The sequence below is a fragment of the Telopea speciosissima genome, chromosome 4, assembly GCF_018873765.1.
Source record: "Telopea speciosissima isolate NSW1024214 ecotype Mountain lineage chromosome 4, Tspe_v1, whole genome shotgun sequence".
Classification (NCBI taxonomy): Eukaryota; Viridiplantae; Streptophyta; class Magnoliopsida; order Proteales; family Proteaceae; genus Telopea; species Telopea speciosissima.
The window spans coordinates 66,861,937-66,886,010 of NC_057919.1; the positions used below are offsets into that span (position 1 = coordinate 66,861,937).

General features: G+C 39.7%; 2 protein-coding genes across 5 annotated transcripts in view; one reads left to right on the plus strand and one right to left on the minus strand.

Moving 5' to 3' along the window:
• The first annotated feature begins 506 nt into the window (after window positions 1–506).
• On the plus strand, window positions 507–6,432 carry LOC122657536 (DNA-directed RNA polymerases II, IV and V subunit 9B-like). Its single transcript, XM_043852265.1, has 4 exons — window positions 507–565; window positions 686–761; window positions 1,240–1,398; window positions 6,282–6,432. The coding sequence occupies exons 1-4, from the start codon at window positions 537–539 to the stop codon at window positions 6,360–6,362; spliced, it is 345 nt and encodes a 114-aa protein (XP_043708200.1). The 5' UTR covers window positions 507–536; the 3' UTR covers window positions 6,363–6,432.
• Window positions 6,433–8,317: 1,885 nt separating this feature from the next.
• The window catches only part of LOC122657394 (PH-interacting protein-like), a 101,317-nt gene continuing 85,560 nt past the window's right edge, over window positions 8,318–24,074 (minus strand). For 3 of the 4 annotated variants that reach the window (XM_043852088.1, XM_043852090.1, XM_043852087.1), the window contains 9 exons: window positions 17,128–17,224; window positions 16,963–17,022; window positions 14,441–14,495; window positions 13,934–14,334; window positions 13,107–13,858; window positions 11,918–12,872; window positions 11,156–11,728; window positions 10,907–10,965; window positions 8,318–8,644 (listed from right to left, as the gene is read on the minus strand). In XM_043852088.1, the coding sequence (XP_043708023.1) occupies window positions 8,449–8,644; window positions 10,907–10,965; window positions 11,156–11,728; window positions 11,918–12,872; window positions 13,107–13,858; window positions 13,934–14,334; window positions 14,441–14,495; window positions 16,963–17,022; window positions 17,128–17,224 (3,148 nt within the window). In that variant the 3' untranslated portion in view covers window positions 8,318–8,448. Of the gene's footprint in view, window positions 8,645–10,906; window positions 10,968–11,155; window positions 11,729–11,917; window positions 12,873–13,106; window positions 13,859–13,933; window positions 14,335–14,440; window positions 14,496–16,962; window positions 17,023–17,127; window positions 17,225–24,074 lie in introns of all 4 variants that reach the window. The other variant, XM_043852091.1, reaches the window with a different exon arrangement.

Sequence of the window (24,074 nt, forward strand, 5' to 3'; positions counted from 1 at the left end):
TAAGATTTCATTATAATTCAAGTTCGAAAACAAAACCAAAAGCAAAGCTAACCGAAAACTGAAGTTCCTAACGGTTTGGTTTTATGTTTTGGTCTCTTATTCCTAAATGAAACTGATTCATGAGCCAGAACCGATCGTTTGACACCCCTAATAATATGGTATGTGAGTGGGTTTGATCTAGGTTTGAAAGCCGGAGTTGGCTTCGAATCGGGTCCAGTCGTCTCTAATCCTATTCGGATCGAAATCAGTCCAGAATCCAGATCGACCAGAATTGGATGAAACCGTCAAAAAATCTGTACGGAGAGGCCATTTGATTATTTGAAGCGACTTGAATCAGAATCGGGGATCGAATCGGCTAATTCACCCAATCCGATTCCCTTTTTTTTAAACCCTGCTAAAACCCGAAACGTACACACACTGCAGCGCTTGCTGGGAACTTGAAAAACTGTACAGAGGGAGAGAGGGAGAGAGACAGAGAGAGAGAGAGAGATTCAAGTAAAATTTCAAGCTCAAACTCACACAACAAATCGATCAAAATGAGTACTATGAAATTTTGCAGCGAATGGTAAGCCACATTCATCCATAAATTTTCATGTTTGGTTTGGGGAATTACAGTTAATCTTTTTCTTTCTGTCTTCTTCTTCTTTAACGTTATTCTTGTGATTGTTTTGTTTTCTGTAATCAGCAACAACGTTTTGTACCCAAAGGAAGACAAGGATCAGAAGATCCTCCTTTACGAATGTCGAAACTGCGAGCACGAGGTTCCAATCTTTCTCTTTTCCATGTTTTGTCTTTTCTTTTCTTAACCTCCCCTGTTGAAAACATCAAAAATCGGAAGAAAATTAGGGTTTTCTTCTGTAATCTCTTCTCTACTTCATACTTTGTTTGTCTCCTGCTACCGGAGTTTGTAGAGAACCTTAATTACTGTGGTTTCTTTGCCAGAGGCGTGCCTCCCACAAAACGTGTTACTTTACTTCATATTTGATAGTGAGTCTGCCTCTCTGTGCTAGTAAAACAAAGAGGCATGCAAAGAGAATAGTTTTTTTGCATGCTTGTATGGTTGTACCTTCCTCATGAAAGAGCCTCCAAGGAAGGCGACTCTCCCCAAGTTTACTAGGAAGCACGTTTTGCAACAATTTTCAGTATCTTTTTTTTCTCACTTATGGGACAAAAATGAAGAGAATGAAGAGTCTGACAAAGGATCCCTCCCCCGCCCCTTATCTTCTTTGAATTGTGCAGGAGGTTGCTGATAACAATATTGTGTATAGAATGGAGATACATCACTCTGTTGGTGATGGCACTCAAGTCCCACAGGATGCAGTTGCTGATCCAACTCTACCTCGAACTAAATCTGTTCGATGTGCTCAGTGCAATCATGGAGAAGCTGTGTTCTTCCAGGTGATTTTGAACTTCCTGTATTCTACTGATCCTTGGTGGTTGCATAAACAAGGAGCCCCGCTTATTTTTAATATTGTTTGCAAATAAAACAGGATATTCTGTGTTCTAATTATCAGTTGATGGATTGGATAACTCTCCTATAATTTGATTTATTTTTCTACATGGACTGATATAGGCATTGAGGATGGTGAAACAAAGTAAATAAAATCTTAGTATAAGTTTGTTGATTAAATGGCTTGTGTGGAGTGTGATATTTCCATGAAGGAAGAGTGGGGTGGGGGGAACCAATGTGAGGTAAAATATCTTCCTTTAAAAACTTAAAAGACCTAGTATTCTGAATGAAAGGAATTCAAATGTTGAAGCAAAGGAACTGAATTTAAGAGTGTTAGTTCGAGTATATTATAGAGCATGAATCTTTCAAGCATATCCTAATGACTTGGGTTTGTCCTTTTTCCACAACCCACATATTTCATTGCATTTTCTGTGAACCACGTGCCCAGAGCTAGGCAAGATTGGTCTAGGAACAGAAATTTCGAGGGCTTGAAATCAATATATGTTTCTGGATGGCTTCTAGCTGTTGGGCTAGGTATTATCTTTGGTCCAACTACAATAAGTTCTAAGGTTATCTGCCTGATGCATCAGTATTGAAGACTCTTGTGTTTATGGTTTTTTTTTTTTTGGGGGGGGGGGGAATGGTTGGGAAATGGGATCACGCTGTCTCCTTTTCTCTTCCTTCTTTTCATAATAATTTAAAGGGAAAATATCATCCCCCTCCCCTCTAAGTTTGCCTAATATCAATCCAGTACCCAAGTTTTTAAAAATATCTTCCCCCTCCCCTACTTTATAAAGTTACTGTCAACCAAACCCTAACCATTAAAATACACCATTAAGTGATGACGTGGCATGTATAAAATTTTTAAAACCCCAAAATACCCCTAATATAATTATATTTTAATTTATTCCAATTTTGCCCTCCCCTTCTTCTTCTTCCTCCGCCAGCACCACCATCATCACCACTTCTTCTTCCCAGCACCACCATCATTGCCACCACTCTTCCACCGCCAGCACCACCGCCACCACCGAAACCCCTTTGCGAAACCCCTCTTAGGGATCAGGTCTGCCCACCTCTTCTAAACTTTCCACCACTTCCCCGCTTATAAATCTACCCTCTCCCACCCTCTTTCATCCTCTCTCTCTCTCTCTCCCAAATCCACCCTGTCTCGTAGCCCTGCCCCACCACCTCTGTCCATTATCCCCAACCCAACCCGTACCCCATTACCTCCGCTGCAACAGTACTCCCATTCCCTGCCACTCCTGCGAGGAACTGCGACCCACAATATACCCAAACCCTCCTTCGTAATAGGCCTCTATTGGAGTATTTGGCGCTGATGGCGGTTCCGGTGTCGTGGAGAGTCCACCCAACTTAGTCTCCTGGTTCTGAGTTCTTGAACCGCCGAGTCTACGGTTTTGTTGTACCTTCACAGCAAAACCACTTGGGAATATCTTTCTACTCTGATCGTGAATGTTGTAACGAGCACTGATATATATTTTGAATCATAACGGGCATTTGCTACAAATCACAGGGGACTGTGTTGCGTAAGAGTCTCAAGCTTCCCTTGCCTCTTCCCCTGCCTGTGCTTCGCCATTGTAAACTCCAACCCGCCACGGAAGGAGGAGCACAAAGTTCGCCGCTGCGCAAAACCCTCTCAGAACTAAATTTTCTTCGCTCCAACGGGTCGGTTTTACCTCCACCATTGGAATCTCATTGGTGTTTTTTATTCTAAAAATTGATTTCTTAGAAAAAATATACTTGTTAGAAACCCTTTCCTTTCAGTAATTGCACTTAAATGCTTTGAACCAGTTCTTCGAAATTTCGTATTGCTTTATTCTGAATCAGTTCCTGAAATGCTTATGTGATTTTTTGCCCTTCTATCTTGATTATGTTTCTGTTTCTTATTGTTCTTTGAAATTTCATTTTTTGTTTTGTTTTGAGTCTTTTGACTGTGCATCTTCTATGATGTTATGAGTCATTTTTTGTGATTCAACCGTTAATGCTTTTTGATTAGTTTTTTTTGAAACGACTAACCTGTGTTTATTCGAAGTTATTTGTCGATTAATGTTTAGGTGGCACTAGTATTGGCTTGAATGATCGATCCTTCACTCTTCAGACCTTGCACGAGAAGGTAGGTAGGGGTTGCAGAATGATTGCTTGCTTCTCTGCTTCCATACAAAATTTATTTTCCTTGAGAGAGAGAGAGAGAGAGAGAGAGAGGAGAGGAGAGGAGAGGATGAAAGAGGGGTTTCACAGAGGGGTTTCGGTGCTGGCGGTGGAAGAGTGGTTGCGATGATGGTGGTGCTGGCGGAAGAAGGAGGGGGAAGGGAAAAATTGGGAAAGTAAGGGAAGGCAAAATTGGAATATAATTATATCAAGGGTATTTTGGGGTTTTAGAAATTTTATATGTGCCACGTCATCACTTAATGGCATTTTTAACGGTTAGGGTACAGTTGATAGTAACTTTATAAAGTAGGGGAGGGGGAAGATTTTTCAAAACTTGGGTACTGGATTGATATTAGGCAAACTTAGAGGGGAGGGGGATGATATTTTCCCTAATTTAAATTAGTTTCATTCATTGCATTGCAGTTGCGAGTTGACATCTCTTCCGATTTGTTGACATTGGGTTTCATATTATAATTTTTAAGCAATACTAAATAGTAAAGTGAAAATAAAGGAATGACAGTAATCCAACATCTTTTTGATGTAGGCATTAGATTCTTAATAAAATCTTAGTGAGAGGTGTAAATAGATTCCTGAAATTGAAACTAGGAGCATGGTACTTCAGATAAAATTATATCATTTATTTGTCTGAAGAGAAATAACAAGTAACTTTGGTCATCCTTGAAACCAAACAAATCATTTCTGGGATCCATGGAGTAAAATGTCATATTCTGCTGTCCATGTTGACAGACAAAACTCATCTGTTATGCAGTCAAAACATTAAGAGAAATTGGACATGCAGGTTAATGTTGTCCTAGATAGGTAGGAGACCTACTAGGAGCCAGATAACAGGATCAATAGCAAAAGGGGTTGCTGGTTCGAATGGACAGCACTAGGTTTTAGGTTAATTCTAGGGTTTAGGATGGGAATTTGGGAATGGGTCTTATATAGGTTTAATATGCAAGTCTAGGGGGTTATTATGGGATAAAAATAATTGGATTTGGTTAAGTTTGAAAATCTGCAGAATTAGGGTTAGGGTTTCGGGTTTTAGGTTTAAGGATCTAGGCTGAAAACTAGGGTTTAGATGGTCAGATGGGACTCAAATTGGGATCGAGTGTAGGAGGGAGAGGGAGGGATGTTTGCTGGAAGTTTGGCACAGATCTGATGGTTGGAAGGTGAATGCTTAGGGATCAAGCTAAAATTTAAAGGAATAGTTGTAGGTTTAATGGATGGAAGGCTGGCTGTAGTGATGTGATTGGGTCGATGGGAAAGGATGGATTAGGTTAGAGGATGAAGAGGGGAAGGATATATGTAGGAAACTAAAATTACTTACTGGTTTGATCTCCTTCAAAGGTAGTAGCAGCAGCTTGAAGAAGAAGAAGAAGAACCTCCCAGTACTGGACAGACACAAGGAGTCGTGAGAGTCCACTCACCCTAGCACCTTGAGATCCACAAGGCAACATTCACACAAGGGAGCAATAGCAGCAACAAAGGCAGCAAGCATAAAGCTGAGTTTTTATTAATCAAAATTCGTCTTCAAGGCTTTGCCCCCTTACAACCTTATATAAAAGACTAAAAAATAGACTTCTACTCTAAAAGGAAAGCCCTAACCCAATCCTTAACCTATTAGGTAACTTAAACTGACTAGAAAACTAAAATACTAAAAGAAATAGACTCAAAATCTGGCTGGACTTATAGAGTCCTAATCCAGCCCAACTTACATCACATGACCACTTAACCAAGTCACATGATCACTTAAATTGAACCAATTGGATGCAACCAATTGAACCGGTTCAATTAAAAAAACATAAAAATAAACTAAGTGTTGGACTAATCTCGTATGCAACCTATATACCCCTAGTTTAGGTTCATTAAAGTAGCCTATTACATAGAAAACCCTAAGGATCAAAGGCCCAACATATATATATCCCAACCCTAGACTTGTTCCTAATAAAAGAAGCCCAGTTTGGTGATAATTCTGCATCACAGGTGCTGTAACCAGCGAAGCCCCCCCTGGGCTTGTGCACCAACTGTGGCCCATTTTATGACATTTAGGATCCATCAGAGGCTGGACTGCTTCATCATGCCTTTGCTAGACTTCATCCAGGAGAAATACAATTTCCTATGCGGAAGCTTTACTGATATGGTGCATCACATACCAACATTCAATTTTGGTCCATATTCTCTTTATATTGCTTATTGTGAGCCATTCTATTCATGCACAGCCAGTTGATATAGTACCTTTTGAGCAAGATTCAGCATTTATGTGCTATGCCATTGGCAAGGGTTAAACTCTTACATTTGTACAAGTAGTAACACTTCTAAGTTCGTAACCTGAGCCTATTCAAAGTCCACAATTGCTCAGGTTGTACTCGATTTTATATTTGTAGTGTACTTTCCTGCAAGCTGGATTCTGAGAATGCATTTTTGTTTTTTTCATAGCAATTTGTTGTTATCAAGATCTAAAATTTCCTGTACTTAAAAATTATGTGATTTGAAAAATAATCTGTTGAACCTCTAGAAACTCAGTTGGAGGTGCTAATATTGTTTCTATCCTCTATTCATATTGGTATCAAATTCATATAGGTATCTAATACTGGCATACAAGTAATGAATCTAATCTTGTTTGTGCTGTGCTCATATTATAATCTTGTTGATGCATATGCAGGGAACTGCTAAAGGAGAGGAAGGAATGACACTATTTTTTGTTTGCTGCAACCCTAGTTGTGGCCATCGTTGGAGAGATTGATTGACATGTGGATGACATTGACTGAGGTTCTTAAAGTGGGTGGACGTGTAAAGTTTTAATTTGATAATGCATGTGTTAATTATCAGTACAACAAAGTGTATGCTGTATTTCGATGGTTGTAATATTTTTTGATAGATGGTAGTCGTAAACAACATTTGGTTTCATTCTTCAGGAAGAAACCATTAATATCAGACTTCAAGTAGTCAAAGGTTAAACTTTAAAATGACTCTTCTAAAGCTGCTTCTACAAATGGAAATATCTCTCTGTGGCTATCCAAAGTGAATGCTTATCGGTAGCTTCAAGTTCTTTTCGATGATATCATCTTGGTCTGAGTCTCATATAATCATGGAAACTGAATTCTGGTTTGCCAAGTTCAGGTGTTTGTGGTATCTGTGGCATATTTTGACCGAAATACTGAAGTCTTTGTTTAACTACTTTGTCCAATCCAGGATGTCAAATTTGATAGTTTAAACATGTGGCAAATCCAGGGTTATGAAAATCAGAATTGGGGAATGGAATTGGTCAGTACCGACCGTATTTTCTTTGAAATTTGGTGATACAATCATTAGGAGAACTCATCCCCAAAACCGGCTTATAAGGTGAAAAAACCAGAAAACCCAAAACCCAAAACCACATCAACCCACACTAAATCTCGTAACAAACCATCACTTTTCCAGACCAATGTCCAAATCAGGTTTACTCGAGTGTAGGTAAGAAAGCCGATGTTTGTTGTGGCAATGGTACTGGATCCATGACAGCTTTATTCGAAGGTATAGGCAACCTTGCTTCTGACTTCCAAGCCAACATCCACTGTAGTGAGAGTATTGATATCCAGAAGTCGGGACTGCTTTGACGGAAAATTATCACCTCCAGTTTGCTGACCGGCCCAGTTCCCCAGTTCCTCTAATAGGGGGATGGTGGACTCCACCCGGGCAGGGTGTTTGGGCATGGGTAGAGAGGTCATTTCAGCCCCCCTTTGTTAGAGGAACTGGGGAACTGGGCCGATCAGCAAACTGGAGGTGATAAAGATCCCTGCTTTGACATCACTAGTTCGAACCTTAAGAGAACTTGCCCGTTAAAATCAACTTATCAACTTATAAGGTGAGTGAACCCAAAAACATATCAAATCTGTTAACCAAACTAAAATGGAATCCAACTCCATTTTAGATTGATTGATTGATTGATTGATTGTAACACTTGGTGATCCATGCCTCCACACCCACCAACCCGCCATTTTGTGGAATTGGCTCAAGTCACAATCCAAGCGATTTTGTCAATACAAGGGCCAATATGGTCAAGGAGGAGAGTGTCAATCTGATTCCCGAATGGTCAGGATGTGATAGAGCTGTTGGCATGGGATCCTTTTCCCTTGAACATATCCATCAAACATATTTGCATTAAATACATACCCTTTTACTGGCCATTTGGTTTGATCAGATAAACAGCCGCCCTTGGGTGTTCTACAGATTTTATTGGGGGTATAATGTCAACATTATAATCATGGTTCAAGTAAGCAGAATCGGCATCCATGAATTTCGATTTTGATTTCGATTCTGAATCAGCTGCAATTGACCAGAATTGGTCACAATCACTCTGAACCCTAGAAATCCAGGACGAATAAGCTGGAATCACAGTCAACCAGCAACACTAGCCCTTTTTGGCTGGGTCCAAATCCTGAAGGGCTAGAAGCCTAGAAAATGTTAGTCACACATCATCTGAATTGAGATTGAAAAGAGAGGATATGAAAAACACATAGCACGCAAACTAGAACTTGGAAAAAAGTATAATCCTGGAATTTTTTTTCCATTCTTTCTCTTGTTATGGTATAATGACGGAAGTTCTGTCTATACATGAAAGAATGACTGGTGGGTGTGGTTTTCCACTACTTCCTCTTTACTCCAGAGATCTCCCCCTACCCCCTAACAATCTTTCAAAGGAAAACCAAATCCCCATAATTGGATCAATGGGTGAAAAAACCTTCAATAAATAACAACAAAAAAGAGATATATACAAATGAAACCAGAGAGGGTTCATTCAAACCTCCTCCCAGACTTTTGAATCTTCTACAAAACTGTCTGGAGAAAACCTACAACGATGGCAGCTTCCGTGAGAACCAGTCTCTTAGCCGCCTCACCTTGGTCAAAAGCTCTATATTTTTCCCAAAGTAGGATTCAGCATTGGACAGCATCACTAAAATATCATGCCTCATAGCCTCCAAGCTACGATAATAGTTGTTCTGCAACCTTTCCTGGACCACTTCCAAAGACAGCGGAACTGGAAACCTGCAACAGTTCCATGAAGCTAAAATATACAACCTCATGATGCATTAAACTATTTAAAAAAAAAAAAAAAAAAAAAAAAAAAACCTAACATTTAAATTGGCATGCAAAGTAAGTTGTTTGAGGTCATTCAAGCAAATCAAGTTTTTGTAAAATTCATCCTACTTTTTTTCTTTTGGGGGGGGGGGGGGGGGTGAGGAAGGAGGGAGCGGGGTGGAATCTTATCCATGCTTTTGATCTCCTAAACATTTAAAAGACCTTGAGGACCATTGTACTTATTCCTCACAGTGCATCTGAAACATGGTTATGGGAAATTGTGCAGTTCCATTACAAAATGTTTCATACATATCACAGATTTCATGATGGACTGTACAGCAACTTCAGCCTTAAGGTTCCACTTGTTTTTAGGTAAAACTCTAATGAAAGAAAAGTTTTCAAGTAAAATTTTAATTTTTCATACTGATTTTACATGATAATTTCCTTCCCCATGGCTTCTACCCAGAAACAAATGGGAGCCCAAAATACAACAGGATGGAAATTTTCTATCCATTACCAACAACGATTGTGCAACTTGAAAACATACTAGACATAGTAACTAGCTTTTACTTCACTATCCAACCAAATTACCTAGATTTCGTATTAAAAGCATGACAATCCAGAAATTTTGCTCCACTTTCCAACTATTATCGAAAACATAGCTGTTTCTTAACTTTTAAGAGGTAAAGGAAGGTTCCACCAAGTTTACAAGATGAGTTTTCAAGATGTCCAGGCAACCTTTGGAAATTTCTTTCGGGGTTGGGGCAGGGATTTAAAAATCAAATCAGAATCGGATGATATGGATCAGACAGATCCCAACTGTATCGGAAAGGTTAGGGATCTACAGGCAGATTCTAGGGTTTTCCAGGCCAGCACCAATCTGGATCCCGATTCTGGGTTTTTTAACCCAGGGTTTGTTGTTTGGGGGGGGGCATCCCCATTGTACTAAACATCCAAAGCTTGATCCATGAACTCAGACCTAGTTCTTTTGATTCATTTTAAATATATTACCATTCTTGATAATTGATACAGTGGAATAGAAATATACCTCTGCAATATATTATATGCAAAGAGCGTCCAACCTAAAATGATAATGTAAATACGGACATATGATATCACAACAAAGCATTCATATCATATATCATATACTTTCTATAAAAGTACAAACTGCCTTTTGATTGTTTGGTATTACTTTTTTACTTGTCAGAAATACCCCTCATAATAACATATATCATTTCCATGTCCCTCTTAGTATTTCACTATTTTTTTTATTAATTTAGATAGAAAATGAAAGCTACACATCCCTTCTCACTCACATTCCTCTGTCCCTTTCTTCGTTCTTATTTGCCTATTTTTTCGAGATTTAGATACGCAAGGAAACCCTACTCTTTATCGCTCCATGTTTCCTCTCCTATCCCACTTTCCTTTGACTCCCTCGGCACCAACTTTCCTTCGACATCCAATCTCTCTCTCTCTCTCTCTCTCTCTCTGCACTTACCCAGCACCTATAATTGCATAAATACTCCTAGGCGAAGTGATAACTGACCCATTTTTTACATAATTTACTATACTAATTTTGAACAATAAAAGATATGTTCACTTGTGATTGCCACCACTGCATTGACTTGTCCAATTTCACAGCTAAGGATATCATATCCTATAGGATGAACATGTCCAATTTAAGAGCCCCTCTGAACCATGTGATGCAAACTACAAGAAACAAGGGTGAATCCGTGTATCCAGATCAATATCCAAAACTGATTGGGTACCAGATGCACTTATTGTTTGGGTATAATACTATAATGCACTGATTGATTGGGTACCCATGCATTTGGATCCACATCCAATACAAATCCCCAATGGCATTTGGAATAGGCTTGGGATTAGAAAAAAAGAAAAACAAATACACGACATCAACTGAAATACTGTACAAAATGCAATGGAAAACAATAGAGGCACAAAAGCATATTGAAACCAATTACCTAAAATAAGCAAGGCATGTATACAAAAATATATTAAAACCAACGACCTAAAATAAGCAAGGCATGTATACAAAGCCCCCCTTCCAACATTTGACTACACATGCATGCTTGCTAGTCACAAAAAAAGGAGCATATGCAAACATTTTATCCACTGGGTGGTTGCTTAATGCTATTCAAAATGACAGCCTAGGCACACATCTGGGTGCCTGAGAGAGTCTGAATGCAGGAAGTCAGGACAAAATTATACCTGTTTAAATAATCTGACTTCTGGCCAACCTGTTCCAATTTTTGAATCCCATAATAGTCCTGCAATATGAAGAACTAAATTAAGAAACTCACTTATTACAAACTTCATAGTTGTCTATTTCTACTTAAACTAGAATACTAAACTTCCATCTTTAAAAATCCCTACCTCTAAGGCATTGACCAGAAACAGTAGAAAAAAAAATATATATGGAAACTTCAGTGCAGGGTCTAACAAGAATATACGGCTCACCTCTTTTCTACAAGCTGATTGCTCTAACTTAATGAAAGAAGTCAACAGTTTTTCTCTGGTCTCATCATCAATATGTGGGTGTTCCCATTGGATATCAGGATCGTGCAGTTCCCAAGGGCAATGTAGATGCTGGCCGATAGGATCACCCTTGTATGAAACAACACATCTTTCCCATGGACTGTCTGGAAACTCCGAAGACTTGGGTTTTACAGCCAGAACCCGACCTTCCCACCAACTCCCACCTTCTTCATTCTCGTCTCTCCAATAAACCTGACACTTATCCCTATGTGTCCAGTTTCTCTTGATTGCAGCATCATACCGCGTTCTTTCAACAATAAAGTCTGGGAAATCATTCAGTTCAGGCAGCGTCAACTTGAATGTTCTACCAAAAACACTCGAAGTTGAATCTATGAATTTGAGTGTGATTTTACAGCAGCTCTCCCCAGATCCCGGACGGGTGGAATAATCAAGTTCATTAACTTTACAAAGTTCCACTGCTCTCACATTTCCCTTGATTGATTTCCACGGAACTGCTTCTAATGAATGATACATTTCAATATATTCTTGATGGCCCTGGAAAGAAAGTGAAGCCTTGTTTAAAAGCTTTTCTTTGACAAGCAACCCTAGGATTAAACTATTGAAAATAATCACACGAACCACTTAAAATAAAAAAAAATAATAATTGAAATCATTCATTGAAAAGGGAGGGAGGATAGCACTAATCAGATTCAATATACATCATGAAGGATAGTTTGCAGTTACCTGTCTCAAGTATATGACTTCATCGCCCAACTGAGGAATGTATCGATAGCCCTCTTCATGCTCTGTTAACATTAACCAAGAGAGTTTCCCCACTGAATGATGTGACTTCCTCTTACCTAGACGATTTATGTCACCATCGTAATGGCTGCCTCTCCTGTTCCTAGCAGACCTTAAACCAACAGGCATTTTTGAATGTGATCTCCACTCTTCACATAGGAGCTGCTCATGCGTGTTCCTGGCAAACTTGTCTGCACTTTTTGATGTTTCTGCTGACCCATATCCTTCCCTTGCTCTGACATTATGGTTCAGAGTATTATTTTCCCCAACGGTTGCATTCATCCCCATGGATCTTGTTCTACGGGCCCCATCAGATGTATCTGCTGGGAAGTCCATCCTTCGGTCAAGATTACGGTTGCTTGCATTAGAAGAACTTTCTCCCATACCACCACCATCACCTTCTGAATCAAGTCTAGCCTTATATGACTTTGATCTCTTATAAACAACATGGCACATCTTATTGTTCGAATCTGAATGCAACCCCTTCGAGTCTTGTAAAACAGATGATTGAAAGCCTTTATCAATTAAAACCTCTGATTTCCCTAACCCATCCAAATCATGATCTGGGTTGAGTTCATTAGCACCTTCATCCTCACCAGGCACTCCTGAAATTAGGTTCAGTTCCATGGGAGAAGGATTTTTGGACATAAAATCACATGCAGAACTTCTCCAATCCTCAGTCCCGGTAGCATGATTTTGCTTGTGAGGACTTTCAGGTTCCCTCACACTCCTTTTCGTTCTTATCCTTAACTTGGTAGAACTGAGTGGAGGCTTTTTCTCTTTTGCTTCCTCAGAGTGATTGGTTCCATTCTTAAGGCACAAGTCCAAAGATTCAATTTTATCTTCTATTACCGTGTCATTATAATCTCTGTATTCACGAAGCTCAGATTGGCCATCAGTACCCATATTGACATATCCATTACAATTAACTGGGGATACAACTCTTCTCTGTAGGAATTCATCAGGGGAAGAGAGCTCAAACATTCCAGATTCATGTGCTAACACAGGAGGAGCAAGCTCTATATTTCTTGCACCACCCAAACCTTCTGAAGCACAAGGAGATGTCATTCCCTCTTTGTTTTCAGGTTTCATGTGTTCATCGACACTATTTCCTAATTCCTTGTGGCCATCATGACTCACAACAGATCCAGGAGCATCAGTTGGCATGCCTAATCTCAAACGCTTGGATGTGCGTGCCTTGACCTCACCCCATTTAATTTTGTTATCCTTATACCCTGCAGGCAAGTCCAAATGGTCCTCAGTCCTTTCAGATAGTGTTTTCACTCTAATTTTACTTCCGAGTACAGTGTCAATTGCATGGCCAGAAGAAGAACTTGGATCTTCAGAGCCTAAATATGCTTTAATAGTTTCCGGAGGATATTTGGATGATGAACCCACTAAACCAACCAGTTTTTCAATATCAGATCTTGTATCCACTGGAGGCTTCTTTGATATTTTCAGGACTAACCTCTTTCTGTTTCCTGTATGCTTAACAGATTCAGGAACTTCAGGAGGTTCGCACACATCTTCACTCTCATGAAAAAATGGTTCTTGCTCTCTAGGATGTTTTTGCTGTCCGTTCTGCGTGGATTTGTCAGATTCATAGCTCTGGCTGTTCATTGATTTACTTTCTGATGAATCACTGTCTGAACGATCTTCATCTTCTCCATCACTGGAAGCTCCAGTGATTCGAGAAAACAAATTAAGAGCATTCCGTGCAGCAACTCTACGGGGACGTGATGATTTTGAAGTAGAGGATTTCCACCTTGAAGCTTTCTGGCCATTTCTTGATTTCTTAGCTCTGTTAGTCCTAGATAGAGTACCATCTCGCTCATCCAAATTCCTCCTCTTGACACGCCTCCCAGAAGAAGTCATAAATTCAACCTGAGTAGTAGAAAAAACTTTGGTAATAACTAGGCTCAAACAATAAGAGATGGAAGCTTTGGAAACATCACTTACTTCTTTGTGTTTCTTTCTTTTTGATCTGCGAAGGCTGTCTTTGTGGCTGTGCTCAACCTCACTGTCTTCTCCACTGCACTCTGGATCACTCGAAGGGCTGGTACCTAAGCTTCCCTGCTCCCCTTCACTTGAATATTCCTCTGCTACATTGTATTCTGAATCAGCATCATCACTTTGGACTTCATTTTCTGGTTCCCAATCCATTGCATCTATGAACTCTGGTAATGGATCAATCATTCTGTCCAAGTCTGCTAATGGCAGCATTTGGTAATTGTGGAGTCCAAGATTGATATCTGCTCCGACAGCATATTTTACAGAAGGAGGACGCCACTCCAAACCAAAAGCACCTAATCGCCGTTGCTGGTACATACTCTGATAAGGTTCCGGATAAGGAATTATGCCTGGCATGATCCAATAACAACCAACACATTATAAATGTGACAGATCACAGATTAATATCATAAGGACAAATGCTAACTGAGCTGTTGAAAAGAGTCATTTGCATACTTGAATCGCAGAGGAGATCCTGCATATTCCTCCGATAAGGAGCAAGTTGAGTCTCCTGCATCAAATTTAGCAAGGATTTTCAATTTTAAGCACATAAAATACTGAAAAATATGAAACATCTCACAAATTACGAAACATGGATAATCTCAATCAGAAAACAGACTAACATCTGCAATTCAAACTGCAGTATCCAGCATGTGTGCACCCAGTATCTAAGTGACATTAGACCTGAAGCAGAAATTTTCAATTGCACTCTAGGACATAGTTTGAGGTCTTGTTGGGATCTCGGAATTTTTCTTGGTTTCGACAGCTAACGAGTCGAAACCACTATCGAAATAGAAAAAGTACAAGGTTTTGGCCGAAATTTTGGTCTAATTTCCATGAACAACTCCTAGAGCAACCTCGAACTATGCTCTAGGAGTTGTTCATGGATATGTCATGCACCAGTGAATCCTTGCTATGAGCAGCGGATAATTCTCATGACTGGTAAATTTGGAACTGCAAGTACAACAAGGTATAGATGCACTCAACTGGCGTCGGTACTCTTATGACCAGAAATTTGGAACTGCAAGTACAACAAGGTGTAAAATGCGTTTGACTGACATTATTCTTCAGAGAGTTGCTTGTCAAGAGAAAGTAATGAATGATTATGAAATGAAAAGGGTAATGAAGAGATGAGGTAAATGAATGAAAGAGAAGTATGTATGTATGGTTAATGGTAACGTTGTAAAACATCCCTGTGGCTACTGCCCCTTTCAAGTAGGGGTTTATGTACTAGACGAGGGCCTTATGACGAGTAGGACCATTGCCGCCGCAGGGCTCCGGTCGCCTGGAACAAGGTATAGATGTGGCCTACAATGAACTAGAGCTTGTCCTCCCCCAAGGCTACGGTGCTTGGACACATGGGAGTAGACATGTCTAGTATGATGTTTATAGATGAGGGTTCCTCCCCCAGGGCTCTGGTGCCTGGATACATTGGAGTAGAGCCCGTCTATATTAGTATGATGCTTATTCGATGAGGGTTCCTTCCCCAGGGCTCTGGTGCCTGGATACATGGAAGTAGAGCCCGTCTAAATAGAATGATGTTTATTAGATGAGGATTCCTCCCCCAAGACTCTGGTGCCTGGATACATGGGAGTAGAGCTCGTCTATAATGCTCACCGTATCATCCTCCCTAGGGCTGTAGTGCCTGGGAATATGAGTAGAATAATGATACGAGGTCGACTACCACCCTTAATCATTTGTGCACTTCGGTAGTTCACTAAATGGCCAAGACCTGACCTAACTAATTAAGGAATGGATTTCTACGGTTTGCCATTTATGTCTTTGTAATCATTATTGTATCTTTAAATGCTTGCATGTATAGAATCATGTGTACCTCACTGGGCGTAAGCTCAACCCATTTATGTTGACATTTTTCAGATGAGGAGGCTTGTGCAACTCTAGTGTATGTGAGTTGAGAACCCAAGGTTAGGGCCCAAAAGACATTTCATGATGTTAAGAACAGTACACTTTTTGAATTGTAAATAACACTTTGGTATGTTTGATTCAGACTTTTGTATAATGCATAAATGTAGTTATTTGCCACCAGTGCATAAATTAACTTTTAACCTTTATGCTTCCACTGTGTTGTATGCGATACTGGGAATTTTGCTACTACTTTTACATGCTTATTAGACCTTTTGGGTCAGCGCTTGAGACCTTCTGGGTCAACGCTTGCGAGAGTAGTGCCTTGAACCCTGTCTGGGCTGGGGATGTTACACCCCTTCCCTGGTATGGCCTGGGCCTGTAACGAGTGCTTTTTTTTTTTTTTATAATTAAGAGCATGTTGGAATACACAGCTACTAGAGTTTATATTTTAAAATTACAACATCAAAATAGTGAAAATCAGGGCTGCAACTTGCAAGAATCTAGACACAAGAGGTGGAACTCAATGTGCTAAGAAGACTCAAACAAGTCATTCAAGGACTTGTCTAAGAATAGCATTTACGAATAAGCACTGATATATTCGTAAATTGTGTCATTTTCTATGTATCTAATATTTCACCTTGAAACTTTTTATAGGATAATACAAAATTTAGTATATGCTAGTTGTTAGATGTTCATCTATGTGAAAGAAAAAGCCCAAAGTAGGAAAGGAAACAAGGAAGTGTCACCCACGGATTTGTGGGGTCAGAAATCAGAATCCAGCTTGTGGCTGACACAGACATGTGATTCATTAAAAAGCGGACATGTAACACTTGTAAAGATAAAAGAAATGGAAGACAAAATGCATATCTTTCTTCGCAATGTTTATATTGACTGAAAAGTAAAGATTTAGTTCCAGTTGGACAATTTAAGATAATAATGTATAAAACAAGAACAGATTAGACTATGCTCGAAGTTTTAAGAAAGTTTCATGTATAAGCCTTGCCATCTAATTTAAGAAACTTATATAACAAATATCTGTGTTAATATGGAGCACAGGCATATGAGTACAAATATCAACAAAACTAATATGAAACAAAGAACAGTCAACCAACCTGATCAAGAACATTCCCATGGGTGTCTTGGATAAGGGGACGATAATCCCCAAGGAAGAACTGTTAGAAACATTAAACACAAATAAGCATTGCAGGTAAAATTTCATGGAACCGAATGTGCTAATCAAAAAACAGAAAAGGTTGAAATTAATTTTGTAGTAGTACCTGATCATATTTGGCATCCTTTTGGGACTCCCCTTGGCCGGTGTTTAATATGTAAATTTGCCCAACATCATCTGAAAGTACAATTGACGTCCCATCCCTACAATACAAAGGGAAACATTTCACTAAAAGCCAAATCTACAACCTGAGTAACACAAGTGTGACACAGGGACATACTATTTTGTGGTAGAACATAGACACAACCATGAAGGGTAACTCAATTTAAAAATATATGAATAAAGTTGCAGCACTAAACTCCAAAGCAGTATCTCAAACTGTGAAATAAATGAGAAAAATCCCAGTGGCCAAAATCAAGACAATGTCATTCAACTAGGTAGCAACTTGTGTAGGTATGGAGGCCAGCCTAAGCCCAGCCAAAGGGTAGCCAACCAGATCTTAGGCCTGTCTTTTCCAAACCAAACATAAGTAATGTGGGTTGAAGCAGGCAGGCCCAACCCTAGCACTGTGATGGGTTACGGCAGGTTCAGTTTAAGCCATATAAAATTGAGCTAGTTCCAAGCAGATCAAGGTTGGATACAACAATCCTGTTGCAAACATCAATGCCAGCTAGAACAGATCATTATGGATCAAGCCAGGACAGTGATCATCCGCAAACTCCTTCCAATAGTACCCCATGAAAGTGGTATAGGATTTATAACCCTACAATTGGTAACTAAAAATCATTGGAAGCAAAGAGGAGACATCCATACCTCTTTTACTTTCTCTGGGAAAAAGAAGGAAAAAAAACTAAACACTACCTAGTTGACCCTAGGTTTATTTTAAAGGTTAAAGAATGATTTTTGACAGAAAAATTAGAGGCGAAGTGAAGGGTTCAATATTTTAAGACTTGGTCTTTGGAAAGGTTTAAATTAGAGAAATCAAGGAAAATAAGGCCAGAGATATCAGTCGGAGGTATCACATTCGGGCAAAACTTGAACTAAATTGCATTGGGTAGTTGGTGTTGAACTAAGATGGTCACTAAAAGGGGAGGTAAATCAATGGTGTCCAAAAACCAATCCCAACTCATTCCTTTCCTCAACTAACTCGTTGGTGTCACAAGCTGTCAAGCACGTACCCACGTCACAACACCCATTCATGCAAATACCTTGCAACCATATCACAGTTTTCATGTCGTCACGGCGGTCCAAGTCGGTGGAGGGGTGTCTAATCGATATATCGACAAGTCGCCCGCCATGGCGATCATGTCGACCATTTTTTATGTTTTATTTTCTCTATTTTTAATGTCATTTAGTATGCTATAATATATACCCTATAACATAAAAAATCAACATGAAAGTGACTACAAAAGTAACAAAACAAAAAAACAATTAAAAGAACAAAATTTATATTGAGTGAAATCAGTGAATAAACCAAATAAACAGTCCATCTAAACCAAAAAAAAAAAATGCCGATGTGAATATGCGCTTGCTGCTGTTGGTGACTTGGTGAATATGTGCTTTTATCTATTTATGTCCAGAAAATGCAAGGTGAATGTAACGGCTTGCCCATATGCATCGACAGAAAAAAATTGCTCTCTCCCTCTCTGTCTCTCTCTATGTGTGTGAGTGGTGAACTACTACCTTTATTAAATCCCTCCCCCCATCTCTGTCTCTCGACTCTCTCCCTCTGTCTGTGTGTCTGTGTGGCTGTGTGCAAGGGAAGAAAGAAAGAAAGAAAAAACCCGTGTGTGTGTGCAAGGCTGCAAGCCTGCAACGGTTGCAAGGCAAGAAGAAGAATAATGAAAAAAAAAAAACCCTCTGTGACTGTGACACTGAGCAAGCCTGCAACTCTGCAAGGCAAGTAGAAGAAAAAAGAAAAAAAAAACCCCTCTCTGTCTCTCTCTACGTCGACTGTGAGAGACTGAGAGTGGCCTTGGCCCGTGGCTGTGTTACGCATAAAAAAAAAAACAGAGAAGAGGAGTCTCCGAAAGTGAAGAAGACGACTCTCTCTCTTTTTGTCTCTCGCTGTGTGTGTGTGTGTGTGTGTGTGTGTGTGCGTGAGTGAGTGAGAACTGAAGAAGAAGAAGAAGAAGAAGAAGAAGAAGGAGAGAGTTGCTTGCCGTAGGACTGGGAGGAGAAGAATAAGAAGAACTACCAAATAAAAAATAAAAAAAAACAATTACTTACCTGCTGGGAGAATCGCCGGAGCTGGGAGAACTTGCCGGAGCAGACGAAGGAAGCCGATAGTCGCTGGACTGGAGGGGTTCGAAGTCTCGAAGAACTGAAGAAGTCATCTGTCTCATCTCTCTCTCTAACGAGCCTCTCCTTCTCTCTTCTCTGTTAAATCTAAGTCTTTTCGATTTCTATTAGGGATTTAGGGTATAATCATTAGTTGTTTTTTTATTTTTTGTATGTTAATGTGTATTGCAGGTGTAACTTGAAAAGTTACACCTCCAATACACATTAAGATAAAAGCATCTTTTAAAAGGTTAAAAAAAAAATTAATTATTAGAAACTAAAGTTTTATACCCTTGAACAAGAATATCGGCCGATATGGCCATATATCGTGGTATGGCGTCCATGTCGGCGCCATGGCGACACCATGCAGGCCATATCGGTCGATATTCTTACATATCTCATATCGGTGGTTGATATGCCTAGTAATCCAGCGATATGACGCCATGGCCATGGTGACGCCATGACAACTATGAACCATATGCACTCACAACCATGTGGCTAGGTCTACCAAATATTCAATTCACAATCATTCAATTGACCCTGCAGAACACATCCACAAAACCATAAAAGCACACACAAGACAAGGCTTATGTGATTACATCCACGGTGCAAATGGTAGCTTGTGCTACAAGCCTACAACCCAAATCCTACCTCTGGTATAATGTACAATACAGTTCAATTTGGAAGCACCCACTCCCAGGAGTACTGATCCCCAATTTAGGTAGCACCCACTACCAAGGAGCACCAACCCTCTCTATCAAGCACCCACTTGACAGGTCCACAATATAGAAACAATGGGTTTGTATTGAATGCCCCAATTATAAGCTCAAAACATACAAATCCCACCCAATACACTACAAGTATTCACTTAAGCAGTTTATCACGCACCTAGCCTAGAGTGGATTACAATACAACAAAGGGGATTTGCTAAATGGGTTACCTAAGCCGCTGAGTAACCGCCAGAGGTGCTGCCGATTGGACGTCTCCAATCAGTGAAGCTCTCCTCTGACCTCTTCCTCCTCTTCTTTCACTTCTTGTTCGTTCTCTCAAATTTTTGTTCTTCTTTTCTTTCCTTTCTTCTTCAACCCTTTTAATTATTGCACTCAATGCTTCATCAACCTCCCATGAACATTCAATGGAGTAATCAATGCATGGGAGAGGTAGGTCTTCTAGGGATTAGAGGTGGGAGACTCAAAAACAAAAACAAAAAAAAGGGAAAATTTTACGGACACCCCCTGTAAGTGAATTGTATGTCACGGACACCCCAAAAAATCCTAAAATATCAACCTTCCCCCTGACGTTAAGCACAGTTTGAAATGTTCATTTTAACCCCCTTAGTCATTTAAATAAAAACCTCTCATTCCATCTTCCCTCTTCTTCCCTCTTCATACCGTCATTCTCTGCAACTTCGCATTCATTCAATAGCGTAAAGAAAGCTCAAAATCCTTGCGTGTCCGAAACCTGTAGTAGGAGAGAAGAAACAGACAGAAACATTTTTTTGTACGAGCTTTGAACCGTATCTCCGTCACAGACTTTTGGGTGTGCAAAGATCAGTTACTATTATGTAGTTCTTTCATGTTTATGAGTGATTTCTCCCCTCGTAATCCTGGGAAAGCCTGGAGAACTCACCGGTGGTATCTTCAACTGCATCCATGAGATCACCGCTGCTCTCGCCTTCGCTAGGATGAGCGACTCCACTTACAGAGTCGAAACCACTTCGCATCTCGCTCAATTGAATTTCGACAACTTGGTTCTTTCACCTACAGAAAATCCGATCCCTTCAAGATCGGAAACTGGAATTGGTAAGTTTTCTCACTCCCAAATGTTTAATTTCTTCTTAATTTTCTGCTCGTTCTGCCGATTCAAAACATTCTCTAAGATAAAATATCATCTTTGATAGTTCCTCTTCATCCGCTTCGTTCTCTATGATCTCTTCTTTCGATCTCTTATTTCATTCCATTTTCTGAAATGAGCAAGAAATCATTTGCAAATCCCAACCCAATCCCACTTTTGATTAAAAAAGAAAAGTCAATTCCTTTTCAAGATTCTCTCTTTTCTTTTAATGGCTACTCTACTGATAATTATTATAGTATTTAGAGAAGATAAATTGGACTGATTTTCTTTGTCTTATTTGAAGGCATTTAGCGGTGGAGAAGAATCGAACATTGTCTATTAACTTCCCCCACAGTTTCTCCTGTTATCTAATAAAACAAAAAACCCAACATTTTGATAACACCATGCAACACTGGATTAGTACCGCAGGACAAAAGGGGAAAAACATACCGGTCTTGGTGTTCTTCCTTCTTCCGCCTTCAGAGCATGGAAATGGGTCAAAAAATGGCATCGATTGCAGGTGGAGAAGTTCTCTGTTCTTGCTTCTTCCACCTTCAGCCCAGCAAAAAGATAAAGGAAGAATGGTGTTTATATTTGGGGTTTTACCGTTGAGGGTATTATGGGGAGTTAACCCTGTTGGAAGGGTAATTTCACCATTATTAAAGAGTTAACAAGGACTTAACTGCTAAGACCTAGCGGAGTGGACTAAGTCGACATAAAATAAAAAAATAAGGGGTGTTTGTGATATTTTAGGAATTTTTGGGGTGTCCATGATATACAATTCACTTACAGGGGGTGTCAGTGAAATAATTCCCCCCCTCCCCAAAAAAAAAGAGTTCCACCTGTTTTCCTCCATAAATCCCAAATTTAATTTTCCAAACCCGAGCCTCATTTCCGCCCCCGGTTGGACCGCCTTCTGCACACTTGCAGAAAATAGTGATAACTCCCTTTCCCGATATCGGATTGACATGATTCCTGTGCCATTGGAAAAAGGGGTCAAGATATCTTCAATTTTCATGTTTTGAGCTTCTACTTATTTTACAAGTAGGACAGCTCAAAAATCCCATGAAGTCACTGCATGTGCAGAAACAGAATTTTGGACACTATGCGCTACATCTACGTTCGAGATCATAACTTCCTCGTCCGAACTTAGATTGACCTGATTCTTGAGGCACTGTAAAGCTTACTCATAAAGCTAAAGTGATGCAGGAGCAATCCTTTGGACCGGCCCAAACCCGTTGGGGGACCCACATGAAGATGAACCAGGTCGAATTGGGTTTTTGGATTCAGTAGGATATTTAGTTATTTATTTATTTAGATTTATTATTGGGATTTTCTCTTGTAATCTTTTACTTTGAATGGGTTATCTATTGGATTAAAATCCTCTGCAGTGCGGTCCTGAGAGCTTGACATGTGGAAGAAGCTTCATCCAACGGTGCAAGCTCAATGCAGGGCAGTTTTTTTTCTTCTTTTCTTTCTTTTCGAGCTCGGCACCGTTGGATGTCGCATCTTCCATGTGTCGAGCTCTCAGGCCTGCACTGCAGGGGATTTTTTTTCCTTATCTATTAGCGGTAGAGTCCTTTCTATGTTTTAATAGGCTAATTAAAGATAAGAGTTGATTTAGGATTTAATTTCAGTTTTAAATTACTATTAGGAGTCTTTATTTCTTCTTTAAATACAAGGTTGTAACCTACGCAACACTCAGGTTATAACCTCTTTAAAAATTAAAATTAAGTCCGTTGGTTGTAGCCAAGAACCTCTCTCTCTCTCTCCAGTTTAAACAAAACATCTCTTTATATTAAAGAGACAGAGTTGGTACCAGGTATTAGTACGTAAGGTTTCTGAGAGCACTTACAAGGCTTAACTCGTCACAAGACCAGGCCGAAAACTTAATAATCAAACATCCCTCGCGTCTCTATTTTTTTCTCTCTTTACTTCTTCTGCTTCTTCCATTATATTTTCTTTTGAGTTTATGAACTTCCCCATATGCTGTTAAGTTCCAGCATAACTGCGTTCAGATTTAGAGAGTTGATCTCCCTCTTTCCTTCCTCCTTTTCTCCCCATCTTCTTAGTGTAGGATCCTCTCCTCTGGGCGACCAAACCCCGTGAGTTTCAGTCCCTAATCCCTGCCTGACATTGATAACCAGACCTGCAAGGCTGCAACTAGGTGGGTCATGAGCCTGTCCGCCAACAGCAACTTAATCCTTGCAATCTCAGTAATATGATGGTCAATAGGGTTTCTGTTGGTGTGTAATCCAGAGGTCTATCCATCATCTGCCTCCCCTTAAAATCCTAGGTCAAACAGAGCAGCACTGAATGAATGCTATCCTTCAAAAGCCTGCTGGTTTTCCGCCATTGACTGTTGCGGAAGGTTGAAGACAACCCGAAACCCAAATTGTGGGTTTTGTTATAAAGCCTTACTTCTTAGTTTCCAAAATCACCCCCTTCTTATTCCTTTATTCTGTTAGAGTTGTTAGTAGATATGTAATAGGGGTAGTTTGGGAACTAGACTTTGAACTAGTTGCTTTATTATGTATTTTATCTTGTTTGTCTTTTTTACCTTGTACCTCCCTAGGGAGGTGGATGTAATAACTCCATTAGTTCTATTCAAGTAATATAGAGTGTGGAGAAGTCTCTCTAACACATAAGATTACAACCCAAAACATTCTCTTCTCTCTTCTCTCTTCTCTTGCCATCTTCTTCCTCCTCCTCCAACTTCTTCCTTCTCTCTTACTTACCTTCTTAACCTAAAATCTAACTTGGTATCAGAGCTTTAGGGTTTGAGAGTCTAATTCATCTTCTTGCTTCCATTCTTTCCTTCTCTTTGAAACCCTAGGGAACAAAGGGTTTCAAGGAGAAGCTCCCTATGTAAGAAATCTGTTGAAAGGAGCATGAAATAGGTTTAATATAACCTATCCTTGTATTTGCAACTGCTGTTTG